General features: G+C 52.3%; 7 protein-coding genes across 7 annotated transcripts; 2 read left to right on the top strand and 5 right to left on the bottom strand.

Moving 5' to 3' along the window:
* Positions 1-518: 518 nt before the first annotated feature.
* CH63R_00133 (uncharacterized protein) lies at positions 519-1102 on the bottom strand (the record flags this gene model as incomplete). Its single annotated transcript, XM_018295108.1, has 2 exons — positions 519-581; positions 830-1102. The coding sequence occupies 2 exons, from the start codon at positions 1100-1102 to the stop codon at positions 519-521; spliced, it is 336 nt and encodes a 111-aa protein (XP_018163470.1).
* Positions 1103-3349: 2247 nt separating this feature from the next.
* On the bottom strand, positions 3350-4491 carry CH63R_00132 (uncharacterized protein; the record flags this gene model as incomplete). Its single annotated transcript, XM_018295107.1, has 3 exons — positions 3350-3727; positions 3783-4098; positions 4151-4491. 3 exons carry the CDS (start codon positions 4489-4491, stop codon positions 3350-3352), a joined length of 1035 nt encoding a protein of 344 aa, XP_018163469.1.
* Positions 4492-5217: 726 nt separating this feature from the next.
* On the top strand, positions 5218-6761 carry CH63R_00131 (NAD-dependent aldehyde dehydrogenase; the record flags this gene model as incomplete). Its single annotated transcript, XM_018295106.1, has 2 exons — positions 5218-6590; positions 6650-6761. 2 exons carry the CDS (start codon positions 5218-5220, stop codon positions 6759-6761), a joined length of 1485 nt encoding a protein of 494 aa, XP_018163468.1.
* A 201-nt stretch (positions 6762-6962) lies between these two features.
* CH63R_00130 (CVNH domain-containing protein) lies at positions 6963-8126 on the bottom strand (the record flags this gene model as incomplete). Its single annotated transcript, XM_018295105.1, has 1 exon — positions 6963-8126. One exon carries the CDS (start codon positions 8124-8126, stop codon positions 6963-6965), a length of 1164 nt encoding a protein of 387 aa, XP_018163467.1.
* A 2123-nt stretch (positions 8127-10249) lies between these two features.
* Positions 10250-10663, bottom strand: CH63R_00129 (Histidine permease; the record flags this gene model as incomplete). Its single annotated transcript, XM_018295104.1, has 1 exon — positions 10250-10663. One exon carries the CDS (start codon positions 10661-10663, stop codon positions 10250-10252), a length of 414 nt encoding a protein of 137 aa, XP_018163466.1.
* A 930-nt stretch (positions 10664-11593) lies between these two features.
* CH63R_00128 (General amino acid permease AGP2) lies at positions 11594-13637 on the bottom strand (the record flags this gene model as incomplete). Its single annotated transcript, XM_018295103.1, has 5 exons — positions 11594-12014; positions 12143-12717; positions 12919-12954; positions 13063-13093; positions 13138-13637. The coding sequence occupies 5 exons, from the start codon at positions 13635-13637 to the stop codon at positions 11594-11596; spliced, it is 1563 nt and encodes a 520-aa protein (XP_018163465.1).
* Positions 13638-14734: 1097 nt separating this feature from the next.
* On the top strand, positions 14735-15520 carry CH63R_00127 (2-oxopent-4-enoate hydratase; the record flags this gene model as incomplete). The annotated part of the gene is made up of 1 exon (XM_018295102.1): positions 14735-15520. The coding sequence occupies one exon, from the start codon at positions 14735-14737 to the stop codon at positions 15518-15520; it is 786 nt and encodes a 261-aa protein (XP_018163464.1).
* Positions 15521-15779: the final 259 nt, after the last annotated feature.

Here is a 15779-nt window from a genome sequence, read left to right as displayed (position 1 = left end):
CCCGCGTGTTGAGCTTGGAAGGTGTGTGTCCCTTCACCCTTCAAAACGACGCGACGTGGGTTGATGTCAGTCCTTGCATCAACAACACAGACGAGCAGAGGTGATTGCTGGATTGCTTCTGCTTATTTTTTTTTTATTCTTCCTGCTATTCGGCACCCACCAGATTGCAGAGCGTTTTGTTTGTTGTCTACAACCTGGTCCCGACGAGGGCAGGATTCCCCTTCCCCTGTCTCGGATACGGCGGCACTGGCAATTTCAGGGAACAAACGAACTTTTAGAACACCCAATTTTTGGGGTCGGGGTTGAGGAGAGAAAGTCATACGAATCAGAAAATGATGCATAGACCGAAAACAGAAATAGAAAAGCGTTGTTGCACTGAGACGTCCTCCACGAGAACACTTCCCATCAAACTATTTGTTCGCACCCCCTAACCATGGCAATGGCTCATAGGAGACGGCGATTTGAGACGATAGTGTACTTACGACATGCCCAGCTGAATTTCGTGCGAGTGACCTTAGTCATCCCTCGATAGACAAAAGTTCAAACTCATCGTACTTTACCATAGCGTGTAAGGTGCTATACTAGAACAGAAGTCACGAGTGAGTCCAGAACGCTACTTCACTGGTAACACAGTGAAAAGAAGGAAGAACGTTGGGGTGCAGGAGGAGAGAGGACCGTACTCCTATCGTCGTAGTGTTGTCGGGCCAATGATTGAGAACGCTTCCTGGCACGCCCAGCTCCGGTTCTGCCGTCTTGGTACGCCCGTTTCGCTCGGATGGGAAGACGGCCAAGAAAACCTGTCATCATCCTAGACGGCTTCTTGACTTACCATCCTTCCACGCAGCTCAAAGACAATCCGCACACCAGCGTTGCCCGTCAGAATATTCCTTGTGACCTCATCATTCCTTTGAGTGCGAAAGATAGGGACGTGTCCGTTGGTTGGCTCGGCTACTCCCTCCCAGGCGCTCACCGTTTTGTGGGTAGCGTTCTGGTTCGGACGTGGGGCAAACCCGGCAACTCTGTTCTTAATTTCCTCGTCATCTTCCCTCTTCCGAGCTTTTCTTCCCTCGGCCTCGATGCTTGTCACAGGCGAGACTTCCATCTTGGCGAATGAGGTTGTCGAACCCTGAAGCCTCCTGCTCCCGATATGCAAAGGAGCGTACGCTGCTTGACCCGGAGAAATTCCTCAAGTTTGAGGCAGGAAATTGGAGGTACTTGGGTGTGGTGACAGGATTGGAACGCACTACAATAGTTATGCAAGACGACGTTTCATTGAATAGAAGGGCCTGATAAAGTCCTATTCTTGCCCCTTCAGCCTCAGCACAAACACCTCTGCTAGACCGCGCTGACTGCAGCCCTGGGCCACGCGCCTGTTGCTGCGGTAGATGACAACTCTCTTCTCTATCCTGTGGCTCTGCTTATTGCTCTGGAGCCATCCAAAAAGACAACCATGTGGTTATTGGTCCAGTCTTCAGCCAGGCCAGAAAAGCTTGAGCTTCGTCTTTCTTAGTTTGCAGGATTATTAGGTCTTGTGACCCTAGGACTTACTGCAGATAGATGAGTGCAGGTCTTGGGCATTTTGGTGCAAGGTCTGCAGTTTTTTGGAGCCTTGTCTGCTGCTGTCTTCTCTAGGAGAGCCTTGGGGCTAGGGGGTGTTGTGAACTAAGACGAGGACCGCTCTCTCCGATCACCAAGCTACCAATCTGATAGATTGAAGGGAGAGGCGCGTATCAATGCCTTCGTCCGTCGGGGTGTCACTTGCGGTGTCATTTTTGCTGGCACAACCATGTTCAAGAGCAAAGACCATGCAATCTTTCAGCACTTTGATGTCTTGCGACTGAACGATACGGTCCTCGAGGGCGATTGCGGCGCAACTATTGTCGATCAAGAAACCGGTCCACAGTCACATTTTCGGAGGTTGTTTGGGTAGAAACATTGCATAAGCAGTGCCCTTCTATGAAATTCTTAATGATTTGGACAGTAAAGGCTTCTCCCTAAGTCCATGTAAATAATAGAGTTCCTACTCCGAAAACCAACTGCCTAGCCACGAATTGACTGAGAAAATCCTTCCCGCTTGGCTCTCATACCAGAGCAGACTCAAGAAGCCGAAGAGTCCTTCACAGCAGTTGGACTTTCCAGCGAGCTGGTTGAGAGGGTAAGTAAACTCAGAGACGCTCTACTGGCTTTCCTGACATTTTCTCAACATAAGCAACAAACAGCGTAACCTTCGAAAACTTTGATGTAGACAGAAGACTTGTATTACCATTCTTCGCCTCAATTCTTGAGGCATGCTTTCTGACTTGTCCTTACATTTCTATCTTTGGCCTCGATGGCTGGACAGCTACTGCTTTTGCCAGCACCTGCTCTGAAGTTGTTGCTGCAACTCTGAGTGAAGCATTATTCAAACACATAACCTTAAGATTAACTCTCAACACTTCTTTCCCCGTAGGTCCTCAAGAGCTTTAACAATTTTCTTACTAAACTCTGTCTTAGTTATACAACTTGCAGCCATTTCCATTATAGTTTCACTTACCATTTCATGTCTAGAAATCAGTTCAGTCAACAGATTCAGGTTGTGAATTTAGTAAAAATACTTTAAGGCGCATTGTAGATGTCTAATTCATTAGAAACAATGTTTTAAGTGACGGATCCTATAGCAAAGGCTTCTTATATTAAGCTCACCGTTCTCTTTCTTCATGTGCAGCTATAATACAACCCACTGGACAGCATACTCTTTGGAGGAATTTACCACCTTAACTAGTCCTCAATTACAGGCTTCATTAGAAGGATCGCAAGCTTTGACAGTCATTCAATGCTCAATGGGAGTTGTGACGAACCAACGAACACCTGGGAGCCTGAAGAGTTCTTAAAACCCTATTCTAATGGCCTAGCACAAATTGTAGAAGAATGGCGTTGTATTTCAAAGGATCTCAACGGCAGGATCCGCAGAAATGTGAGTTATTCATATATTGGGCTTTTTTGCATGACCTAATAGCGGTCAATATCTGATACGTCCGCCAATACACTGCATTGTTTCACTCATAGATTCCCTGGCATACAGTGAATGGCAACATACTGTCATAGATCTACTCCAAGAGTTGCATGATACTCTTGCTGAAGCATTGAGAGCCATTGAAGTTTTTCTGGACGACAAACATCACCTCAAAGGTGAGCGTCAGTCTTCCAGTACTCCTGGCCCTAGCATCAATCACATTCAAGATATTCTAATCTTGTTCCACAACCTCGAAAGCTCCCAGCCGATTTTCAGACATTTGAAAAGTCTTATTCGGTCAAAGTTATTTGTATTTAGTACTGTAATATATCGGCAATGAGCAACACTACCTTGATTTTAATTTCCTTCCCAAGCACGTAGTGGCTCTAGATCCTCTACGATTTCCCTGTTGGTAGTATTGATGTACTCTTCCTGTTGCGCCAGGAGTTTTTTGACGGCCGGAATGTCGGTTCGACTGCCTGCATCGTGTCTCTCTTCCAAATCCTTGAGCATCACTTTCATGCGCTCCTGGACCACTTCGACTCTATATTTGACCCACTGATAATAGAGCTCAGAGTGCTCCGAGATGGGTCTGATGGAGGTGAGGACGGAGTCGTCCTTCATGCATGGGTCGCGGGGTCGGAAAGACGTGATCATGGTGATCCGCTCGGTGCCGCCGAGGGCAGCCAGGGCCTGGTGCTCGACGTATCGACCCTGCAAAACGACAGCAGAGCCCTAGTAGAATATCAGCTCACAACTCCGATGACCACTTTGGAGAGATGTGACTTACCATCTGCGGGCCCCGGACCTTGAGAATTTCCCCGGTGCCCGTCTTCAAGGCTGTCTCGCCACCGACCATGTTGGTGGCATCGCTCATCATGACGACGCACACGAAAGGGAACGCATCGTAGTGCCACTTGGTCACGGAATTGCTATCGCTGCTCTTGGCATGTACTTCCTTCTGGTCACCGACCGCGTTCTGGATGGAGATGTTGATATTGCCGACTTCGTACTGAATGTTGGGGATGAGATCCACCCCCGCGATCTTGGAGATGATGGCCAGTGTCTGGGGGTCGTTCCAGGCTTGGTCCATGAAAGGTGCATATCTCAACACCATGTTAGCTATCTGCCCATCTCAGTGGCAAATTGATTACTTACTTCGGGCAATGTCCTCGCAGCTGGCAAGGGGCGAATTGGGTACTGTGCAGGCAGTTATCCCATACCTCTGTTGTGAAGATCTCCTGTCTCATAATCTGGATGGCCTCCTGGGTGAACAAGGGAAACGGCTCCGAGCAGGCAACTGGAGAGATCCCGACGTCCTCGGGAAGCGATAGGTCCTGAAGGGTAAGCCTGTTGGGATCGTTGACGAATGCGAGGTGCTTGTCGGGGTTGAAGGTCTCTGGCTTGGCCGCGGGTGCTGGCCGCAAGTCATCGTTGATGATTGGCTTGAATGTCAGATTGGCCAAAGGGGATAGAGTTGCTGATGAAACCTGTGCCATTGTGTTTTCCTTGTTCTACTGGAATGAATTGGTAGTAGTATTGCAAGATGGTGCGGGAAATCTGACGATAGACTTTGGATTGGGTTGTCTCTGCTTGGTCATAGAACTCCGGCCCCTTCGCTGTTATTTATCTTCGTCTTTCAAACTTCGGGTCAATACATGTGCACTGGTCTTCGTCTCGTGATAGTCTCCGTGGTTCTCACTCGGCAGGCTTATTTTGGAACTGGACTCGGAAACGTCCATCGGCAGACATCAGGCCGCCTGTCCGCTTCCCCGACTGGAGAGTGTTGGCGGTATCTGGTCCAGACCGTGAGACAATCGTCAGGGTGTGCCTCGGAAGGCTTGTGTGGCCCATTGTCAGGACAAGGGAGGATGTCATCCCAGTTTCGTATGTTCTCGGCTCCTTGGGAACGGGAGCTTCTCGGGATCTCATCCGAACGCTGCTTCCGATCCCTGTCTGCCGTTTCCTTACTCCGCTTCAGGTCATCGCTCCCGAGACATGCAGATCTCTTCGAACCCCGCATACGACTTATGCAGGCCAACTATCTGGAAGTCGTGCGTGATCTCCATGGATGGTTTGTGACGACGCACCGGTTAGGTAATTACCCCATTATCGGTGTCGGCCAAAGAGACGATAAAGACAAAGGGAGATGTTGGATTGGCGAACATCCCTTCTACCCAAGACTCTCCCCTCATAGTTCTGTACCATACGGCACATACTCCATCATGCCGTCCTCTTTTGCAAGCGCCCTGAAGGACCCTAGCCTTTTTGTCGAGAAATCGTATATCGACGGGAAATGGGTGGCGTCGACGTCAAGCAAGACCTTCCAAGTCACCAATCCTGCATCAGAGGATCTCATCGGAACATGTCCCGAGTCCAACACCACCGATTTGAACTACGCCATTGAGTCTGCGGCCAGGGCCTTCCCAACATGGAAGGCAACCTCTGGTCGCCAGCGCGGACGCATCATCAAACGCATTTTCGATCTCCTGGTCGAGAACAAAGAGGACCTCGGCAAGATCATCACGGCCGAGAACGGCAAGGCGAAGGGGGACGCCGAGGGCGAGGTCCTCTTTGCGGCGAGTTTCTTCGAGTGGTTCGGCGAGGAGGCCTCGCGCATCTACGGCGATATCGTCCCCCACAGCAACCCGAGCTACAGAACACGCATCATCAAGGAACCCGTCGGCGTGTGCGGGCTGATCGTGCCGTGGAACTTCCCCCTGGCCATGGGCGCCCGCAAAGTCGCTGCGGCTCTCGCAGCCGGGTGCACCGTCGTCATGAAGACGGACGGGCTGACGCCCTTTTCATCCAACGCCCTGGCCGTTCTGTGTGAGCGCGCCGGCGTGCCTCCGGGGGTCTTCAACGTCGTCACGGCTCTGGAGAGCACGCCTCAGCTCGGCCTCGCGCTGTGTGAGTCGGACACCGTGAAGAAGATATCGTTCACGGGCTCGACTCGCGTCGGCAAGCTGTTGATGCAGCAGTCCAGCAGCACGCTGAAGAAGCTGAGCTTGGAGCTGGGCGGCAACGCCCCCTTCATCGTGTTCGATGACGCGGACCTGGAGACGGCCATTTCGAGCGTTCTGGTTTCCAAGTTCAAGGTAACCGGTCAGACTTGCGTGTGTGCCAACCGGATCTTCGTCCAGGAAGGCATCTACGACAGGTTCAGCGAGAGACTCGTTGAGGAGGTCACGAAGTTCCGCGTCGGCAACGGCACCGATGCGGCTGTTACTCATGGTCCCCTGACGAACGGCGTCGGCAAGGTGGAAGAGCACATCAAGGACGCCGTCGGCAAGAACGCCAAAGTCCTTCTGGGTGGAAACCGGCTGCCGTCCATCGGGAAGAACTTTTATGAGCTCACGGTTCTGGGTGAAGTCGACGATTCCATGAAGGTCACGCAGGAAGAAACCTTCGGGCCTCTGGCGGCGCTGGCGAGATTCAACACCGAGAAGGAAGTTATCGAGAGAGCCAACAAGTCCGAAGTGGGGTTGGCGTCGTACATCATCACGAATGACCTGGCCAGATCTCATCGCGTATCGGAACAGTTGGAGTTCGGGATGGTCGCCATCAACACGGGCGTGATCTCGGATGCTTCCGCGCCGTAAGTCCAATGGAAATCCTGGTAATGATGTTGAGACACGAACTAAAAAAAATTGCCAGCTTTGGAGGTGTAAAACATTCCGGGTTTGGTCGAGAGGGCAGTAAGTACGGCCTGGACGATTATCTGACGATCAAGACGATAATTACCGGGGGTATCAGTGCCAACTTGTGAGTAGCAGGCACGATATCAGATCGTGTAATCCGGTGTAATATGGCTTTTGGCATCTGCATCATGACACATTTCATAGTTTAAGAAAAGGAGAAGTTATGTTACTGTTGTTCAAAGACAAAAACAGTTGTCTGATGGCTTCATATTCATTATCGAGTCCCGCTAAAAGTTCAATCTAATTTTCGCCTGCCACTGCAACCACTCTTAAACAAGGTGCAGGGTTCCGTTGTTGTTTCCTATTCTCTCGTCCAGGTTGACGGAGCTGCGGACCCATTGCCCGTTCCGGGACAGCTCGGCCTCGAGGACCTGGCCGCCCTGCACCAGGCGCACGTCCCGGGCAGAAGCACCGAAGTTGCCGCCGGAGGAGTTTCCGCCGCGGCCGGGGATCTGGAGGACCTGGCCGGGCCAGATCTGGTCCGGGTTGGGGATGTTGTTGTGCCGGGCGATCTCGTCGAAGCCGACGTTGAACCGGGCGGCGATGTTGCGCAGCGTGTCGCCCTGCTGGACCGTGACGGAGGAGTCGCCGCCGCCGTTGCTGTTCCCGGAGGACCAGCGGAAGCTGCCCTGGTCGTTCTCGAGGATGCGGTTCAGGCTGATGGTGCTGCTCTGCCACTCGCCGTCGCGGCGCTTGCAGGAGGCGTGGAGGTTGTACTCCCCGTGCGCGTCGAGGCGGATGTCCCGGGACGAGCTGGTGAAGTTGCCGGCGTAGTTGCCGCTGCGGGGCTTGTCGTCGCCGTGGTGGCTGCTGTGGTGGCCGCCGTGGTGGTGCTCCTGAGGACGGTCGTGTGGCCGGTCGTGGTCGTTCTTCTCCTCGTTCTTCTTCTCGTCGCGCTTGTCCTTCCAGTCGGACACGCCATCCTGGAGCTTGTGGCCGGCAAAGGCACCGGCGACGGCGCCGATGAAGGTGCTCGTCTTGCTGTGGCCGAAGTTACCGCCGACCTTGTGGCCGCCGAAGGCTCCGGCAGCACCGCCGGCCAAGGCACCGGTCAGGCCGCGCTCGCCGTCCTCGCCTCCCGGGCCGGCGGAGCCAGGCGGGCCGTCGTTGCGGTATCCCTGGTTGTAGCTGTCGTGGTTCTGGTTTTGGTTCTGGTATGGGGGAGGCGAGAAGCTTTGCTGGTGGTGCTGGGGAGGCTGGCCGTATCCCTGCTGGCCCTGGCCGTACTGCTCATGGCCTCCTTGGGAGTAGTATGAGTTGGCCTCGCCACCGCCATGAGGACGATCCTGGGGATATCCGCCCTGTTGGAATCCGCCTTGCTGGTAACCTCCGTTTCCCTGCTGGAAGCCACCTTGTTGGTAACCACCCTGCTGGAAGCCACCTTGTTGGTAACCACCCTGCTGGTAACCGCCGTTGTTGTTGTAGTGGCTCATGATGTATCAATCGTTTTATGTGATGATGATGTGTATTTGGAGCGGAATCGAACTTCGGGAGAAGAGGGGGAGCGAGGTTCTTAGTGATGATGTTCCAGATCAGTTGTCAAACTTGTCAGGCCTTCAGACCCTGAATATGCGGGGAAACGGAGGTTATATAAACTTCTTTGAGCCTCCACGAACGGGGTCGTCGCCCACGAAGCTTGTGATGCCTAAGAATATCTACACCGCCGCCTCATGGTGGGGAGAGGCTCATGGAAGTCTCGACTCAGCAATGTCCGCGCGTATCCTCTTTTCGGTCCAATCGGGAACACCGCGTCAAGGTTCACGGCCCACTGCCACAGACACAGCCCCGGATGCCGGCACGGGTCTTTGCGTGTTTCTGTGTACACAGACGCGTCCATGGCTGGGCAACCCTCAGGCCCCCCCCTGCCACGTATCTTCTCCTGATGTTTCTGAAAGCTTCTAAGGGGACGGGACCAAACGGAGCCAGAGGGCAACTAGTTAACATCCAGATGGTCTCATCGGGGAGTCCATTGAGAACCCACACATCCCTGACCCCCTTCACAAACCCCCCACCCTCTGGGTGTCCCCACGACGCTTGACTTTTATGTACGCTCTCTCCAAGACCCTCAACAGCGCCACGATGAGCGCGGCGCTCTTAGCCCGAGATGATAGGACCCTGCAGACCCATTTCTCCCCACAGTGGCTCAGCTATGGAAATGGTGTCAGATACCTTGAAGGGTAGTTAGTATCCGATGTTATCCACGCACGAGATCAGCTGATCAAGAGTGGCGCCCTACTATCGCTGCGTTTAGGCCACCTTTGTCGCGCGGAGTGGATGCCCAGTCCTTGCGGCTGTGGCGGATGCCATTTCAGCTTCAAATTGTTCAACGCCAAAGAATTCAATTTGGTCATTCTCAAACTGCCTTGGCCTTTTCAAGACAGTGACGTGCTACGCGCGCCTAGTCTCATTGAAAAGGTAACCAAAAAATTTTACAAGTTGCGAGGGAAGAATGTAGTTGCAGCATCTGTCGGCCAAAAAAGAATTTTGTTGTATTGACAATTGGGCTAGACGGTATTTGTTAAAGGCAAAGAAGACACCGCCAAGTCATCCAAGTCTTCTCCAAGGATGATTCCAAACCTCGACGTTTCTGTTATTGTTGTTGCAACATGCATATCCCGCGATAGATCAGAACGTGTTGTATCTGTACTTGTGCTGCTTTGGCAGGACTCGTGAGACGAATATTATCACGATTGGCGGCGGAAAAAGTAATAGTATTGGTGCTTTTTCTCACCGAGCACACGCAACGAGGTTACTGTTTCAGCAACTGCTGTTGATATTACGCGCCCTAGAAACAAGAGACTTGTGTCGGTTATCAGACAGTTGAAAGCACATTGATTGCAGCGCCGATAGTCGCTAGCGTTGTTGCTATTTGGCTAGATGACCCAAAGTGTCACCAGCGTCTGCGAGTCGAGGGCAAGGTAGTAGCAAACGCTGCAGCTCTACTTGGAAATTTGCGAAATTTGTGATGCATCAGAGCAGATGGAGACAATGGCTCTGTGGTGATTTACAACGGCGTCAAATCATCCTCGGGCGCTAAGTCGAGAGCTAACTTTGTCAACAGATTGTGATGACAAGAAGCAGACAACAACTCTTAATATAACGCATGCTCCAACTGCTCTTATGATGTTAACCTTGGGCCAATGGCCGTGGATGGTGCATGTAGAAAATTTGCTTGTGGAAATTTTCATTTCACCTCATCATTTGTAACCTCTTGGGCACATGGCTACAATTACTTGGATATGGACTAGCACCTCAGCAAAAGTCTACCTCTGCCACTCAACGACCACAACCTGCACTCGGGCGCGCCGCCAGGACTGACCTACTTCTACCTCATCCAACGTGGCCGTGAGGCTAGTAAGGAAAGAAGCAAGATAGTGTGAACTGAAATTGTCTTCATTTCGGACTCAACGAGCCCCGAGAATGCCTCTAAAAGTCGGAGGCTGCACCGAGTTGTGTTCGAATTCAGTGTCTTGAGACATTAGGGTGCCTAGAACGCCAATGCTTGTGATCCTTCCCTCTCGTTCCTTTGCAAGGTGCTTTCATCATCAAGGGATACTTAGATGCCTGGAATACGATTAATACGTTGCGAAGAAATGATCGTTCCTAGGAAGTCCTTACGCCAGGTCCCTTTCAAGCTCCAGTCGACATTGCGATGAAGTTTACCAACGAGCATGCTGAAGCCGGACCGTCTTGGGTAGGGGTTTGAGCCAGAACCAACAGCCAAGCCGTTGTCAATACGCGACAGACCCGGGTCCACGTTGCCTTTTTCTGATTTTGCACCAAAGTTGACAAAGAGGCTGGCCTTGCCGGTAACTTGGACCTCAAGGTAAGCGTTGAATAACTTGTCGTTGCCGGTGTTTCTCCAGGCGCGGTAAGTCAGATGGTGTTTACGGGTCGATCCGGTCCATGTTTTCAAAGGAATTTGCCTGAGAGTGGGGGTGCCGTCGCCGTCAAAGACGTTGGCTCTCATCTCGCTGCGGAGGTCGATGTTGACGGCAGGGGGGAGGATGGCCCGGGAGCGGCTGTTGCCAGAACTAAAGCGTATCCCTCGTTCATCTACAGGGGTTGGGAGACCGGAAAGCAGGGAGCCAAAGCAAAGAACAGAGTGATGAACCAGAGCATTCTGCAGATCCGGGACGCAAATGAATGTCTTGGGGTGAGTGAGAAAGAATGTAACTAGATGGAGTGAATAGGTGTGTGAACAGGAACTGCGGCCTGGGAATCTTGCAAGCTCGAAGGAGCCCGACTAATCATATATTCCGTAAGACAGGGAACCACACATCATGAGCATGAACTCAAATATGTTGACAGCGTTCCCAGCGGGAAGATCGTCATTTTCGTTTTCCTCATGTGAAGTGAGCAATACAGACCTAAAAGTATACTCCCTCCGACCTAGGCAGTGGCGAAGTCAGGTATTTTGGGAGCAAACGATGCTAAGAAATACTTTCCCCTCTCCAATGATCTGCACTTAACATAGGTATTATCTATCAAAATCCCACTCATAGGAGTCAGGTTTATTTTGTCCCTTGCTTGCTCGTGTGGCTTTTTGTCATAATTTAGATTTTGACCTCAATTTGAATGATCCTAGTAGCTTGACTTATGCGACCGCATTATCTAAAATAAGTTGTGTGTGCATGACCGGGAGCAATTGTAAGAGTCAGTTGCGTAAATTAACTCCATTGTATACCCCAGTGTATATCACTATTTTTGTATGCGCCGAGCTGCACCTAGAGGTTTGACCGACCCCCAGCAACCTACTCACAGATAGGTAACTCGAGGCCTATTAGGACTACTATCCGAAAACACAACATATAGGCCTACTAACTATACAGTATACAAATTCAAACCTGAGAGCTCCGTAACGGACGACCCACGCCCAAGTTGGCTCTCACCACTTGAGCTAATCGCCCACTTCATTGTCGTCTTCGTTGATCGCCATCGACATTGCCATCGCCGCCTCGTGTTCCTCCAACGCCGGGCGAATCCCAATCAGATCGGCGTCTTCTGGCTTGACGAAACGCGTGCGCCCGAAAGCCTTCCACCCGCAGAAGAGGCAGACGGCAATGATGGCCATCGTGTAGTTGCTGAAGAACGTGCCCGTGTCCCATCGCCCAGGCAGGAAGATGGCATAACCGTAGAATATCTCCACCGCCACCAGCCATGCGAGGGCGATCCAAGTTCCGTAGGGTTGAAGGTAACCACGGTATGGAAGGTCGGCCCGGCTGAAGTTCTGGACTTTCAGAGCTCGGAAGAAGAAGAGGTAGTTGACACAGATGACGATGTAGGTCACCAGAGTTCCGCCGGTGATGAGGTTGGTAAGCCTTTTTGGTCAGTACCTATTACAGGAAGACGAAGACGGATTCATGATGTCTCCTGGTTGTCTATCTACCTCGTCCTTCATGCGTTTGAACAATGTAGTGATGCTGAACAGCAAACTGGGATGACTTACCATGTCAACACCACCACGGAACCACTTCCCAACTTGAGAAAAGAGAGGCATGCGAAGGACAGCGCGACGAACAGGCAATAGATGGGCACGCCTTGCTTGGTGCACTTCGTAAGAAATTTGGGCGCATGGCCGTTCAACGCCAGCCCGTAAAGGCTTCGAGACGAGCAGTAAACATAGGCATTCCCAGCCGAGTAAATGCTGGTCAGCAGGAGGGCATTTACCAGATGAGGCAAGCCCCCTATCCCCATGTTCTTCATCGCGATGACGAACGGAGAAGCCGCGCCGGTGCCCGTGTCGCCGGCGCTCAGCACGCTCAGCAACGTCGGGTCGTCTGCGGGGAGGACGATGCCGACGCAGAGCGCCCCACCGATGAAGAAGATGGCGAAACGCCAGTAGACCGATTTGAACGCGGCCTTCATCGTCTTTCGCGGGTTCTGGGCCTCGCCAGCGACCGTGGCCAGGTACTCGGGGCCGACGATGGTGAAGGCGGCTTGCCACAACGCGGCGAGGAATCCGTGGAAACGACCCAGGTCACGATTATCGATGTACTCTACAAAGGGTGCCTTGGGGAAAGCCTGTTAGCTCATACAGGTGACGAAAACTGGGAGATGGGAGCGGAGGACTCAGAGCTGGCGGGGACTCTCATCCCTGCTCATGCTCTGTCTCTCTCACCCTCATCCCGTACTTATTCTTCGCGAAAGAAACCCCGGAAAACAAGAAAAAGAGAGACGATAATGCAACACCAGAAATTCGTTAAAGGAGAGACGAGGTCTTACCGGCTTTGACCAATTGCGGAATCCATATGCATCTCGCTGTGTGTTACCTCCCACCATCGTAATGAAGGTAAAACAGAACAGAATCGCGATCAGCAAGAGCTTCCCTCCTGCCAATCAGAATTCCTTCTCCCCGAAGTACTTGACCATAAGGGCGTTGCAAAGACTGAAGAATCCTCTGCCTTAGTATGATGACGTTCGATGGCCAGGCTAAGGACGTACGCATAGAGAACGATGCAGACAGTGATGACGGCAGCCGAGGGAATATCGTCCCTCCAGAAAGTCAAGACCATGTCCAGCGCGGTTATTTCGAAGGGGATGAGAAGCGCTTCGAAGAGGAAGAAGTTCCAGCCGATCATGAAGCCCCAAGCGCTGTCGACCCAGGCGCCGGCGTGGTGGATGAAGGCCGCGCTGACGGGCATGAAGACGGTCATCTCGGCCAGCGAGTTGTTGACCTGAGCGATCACCAACGCGTGGAGGACGAACGCGACAAGGAGACTGCCGGCACCGCGCATCAGGCCGTAGCCGATGCTGACGAACAGGGCGGTGCCGATCGAGCCGCCGATGGCGACGAACTGAACCTGGCGAGGGGTGAGGTGCCGCTGCAGGTGCTCCGAGTTGTCGATGACTTCACCGCTTGTCACGTCCGTCTTCTGATTGCTTCCGGTGTGAAACATCTTGACGGAGGGCTTCGGTTCGGAGGCCATCGACGGAGAACTCATGTTGCCCACAGTCATACGAAGGAGATTTGCTTCGCCAAAGAGTAAGACGCATTTGATGCAACACAAAATATGGAGGGGCAGATGGATGATACGGCACGGCGGGAACGGTGGTGAACGTCGACTTAAAATCAAATCCGACCTCGAGCCAGAGGGACTTCGTGTGTCCCTGACATACCGATAACCTAGCTACCCCAGATCAGCCCCGTCTGTGGGCAAGGATCTCGTGGAGAATGATAACCCCAGATTTACCATCCGCGATAAGTTCCCTGTTTTCAAAAACGGTTGGCATCAATAACCCCATTGAATATCCCGCCTTGGCTGTGTTAGCGATGTGTGGATCGGTACCAAGGCGTACCAAGTCCCGGACCGGGAGCTTCGGGACTACGGATATGGAAAACGCCACAGGTGATTGGCATAAATATACAAGCAGTGTCGTATGATCAGGCGGACGAAGACGGGTCAGTCTTGGATACCTTCATTAGAGTCCGCCCGGAGACAACTAGTGCAAGAGTTAAAGGGGGGCTGGAAGAGCGTAGGCTGCAACTGCTTCATCCTGAAGATATGATCTACGTCCCAAGAGTCCATATTCAGGCTTGATTGCCGAGATCAAACTGAAGTCTGCATGAATAGCCCTTGAGTGCCCTGGTCGACAAGGATCGGGTAAGCTTGCTTGCGATCCCGAGACCGCTTCCGATCAGCGTTCCGGAATGGAAATGTTAATCCAGTCATGCTCGAGCTTGTTCCTACAGAAGTGATCCCTAGATAGTTTACTTTTTCCTATTAGGGAAGGATTGGCATGATTCTTTCCAAGATGATGCTGGAGATTTGTCGATGATTCGGTACAAGGACCGGTAGCTAATGGGTGCGCCGATGAGCTCACTCCTACTACTTTTATGTCGTAGCAAAAGCTCCGCTTTTCGGTAAAGAACAAACCCTTCCACATCAACAAGGGCCCGAGTCCATGATATGAGAGCCATAAGAACCTCTCGGCACAGACCGTCAAGTTCGTTGCCTGATATCAAATCGACCTGACCAAACACCGATCACCAAGAATCGATGTCTCCCAACCCTCTCTTTGGACCTTCTTCCAAGACACCATGCAGGACTCGGATCTTCGAGAAATTTCTTTGGCCCTTCGAACTGCGCGCATCAACAAGGAGCCCATTGGTCCGCCAACGAAGAGATGGACTGCTCTCGACGCAGACACGGCCTTTGAGGTCCAGAAGATCACTGTCGAAAATGCCATCAGTCAAGATGGTGACAGACTGGTGGGCTACAAGCTGGGTAATATTGCCAAAGTCATGCAAGACGCCTTCGGCCTCGACCAGCCCGACTACGGTTTCCTCCTCGCAAGCACCTTCATCTACGAGGGAACCGCTCTCAACCGCAAAGACTTCATCAAGCCTTACGTCGAGCTCGAGCCAGCATTCGTCCTGAAGGGGCCTCTGAAGGGGCCGAACGTCACCGTCGCCGACGTCATCAACGCCGTGGACTACGCTATCCCCGCCATAGAGATCATCGACTCCAGGGTGCAGGATTGGGCCATCGATCTCCCGGACACCCTGGCCGACAACGGTTCCACCGGTGCGGTCATTCTGGGCGGCACCCCTCGCCGGCTGACTGACCTCACGTTGAGCAACACAAGAGGCACCCTGCAGTTCAACAATAGAGAGGTCATGTCGGGCAACACCCGCAACGTGCTTGGCAACCCACTGTCGGCGGTGGCGTGGCTGGCTAACAAGCTATCCAAGTACGACGTCGGGTTCACCGCGGGGCAGGTAATCCTGCCCGGTAGTTGCTTGCAGGCGGTGCCTATGGTGGACTCTGGCCGGTGGTCTTGCACATTCGAGGGTTGGGGGACCATCGAGTTTGATGTCGTCTAGTGGACAGGATCTTATGAATACATTGCCAAACATTCTGCAGTTGATATTTGCTCAACTCGCAAATATTGTCATCTAATAGCCTGATAATTGGCAAAGTCTAAGGCCGACTTGAAAGCGCCGTCAAGTTGAGGTTCAACACAAAAGGTGTTCTCTCCATATCATTTATTTCATCTTTGGACTAGGCAAAGACATTGGGGTCTCATTTTCTGCTAAGGCCGCGCAATATCCTCACGACACAAGTGTAAAAACAGTCCTGACA

The sequence above is a fragment of the Colletotrichum higginsianum genome, chromosome 1, assembly GCF_001672515.1.
Source record: "Colletotrichum higginsianum IMI 349063 chromosome 1, whole genome shotgun sequence".
NCBI classification, from domain to species: domain Eukaryota; kingdom Fungi; phylum Ascomycota; class Sordariomycetes; order Glomerellales; family Glomerellaceae; genus Colletotrichum; species Colletotrichum higginsianum.
The sequence above is the reverse complement of the archived record's forward strand: the minus strand, read 5'-3'. Positions and strand labels throughout refer to the sequence as shown.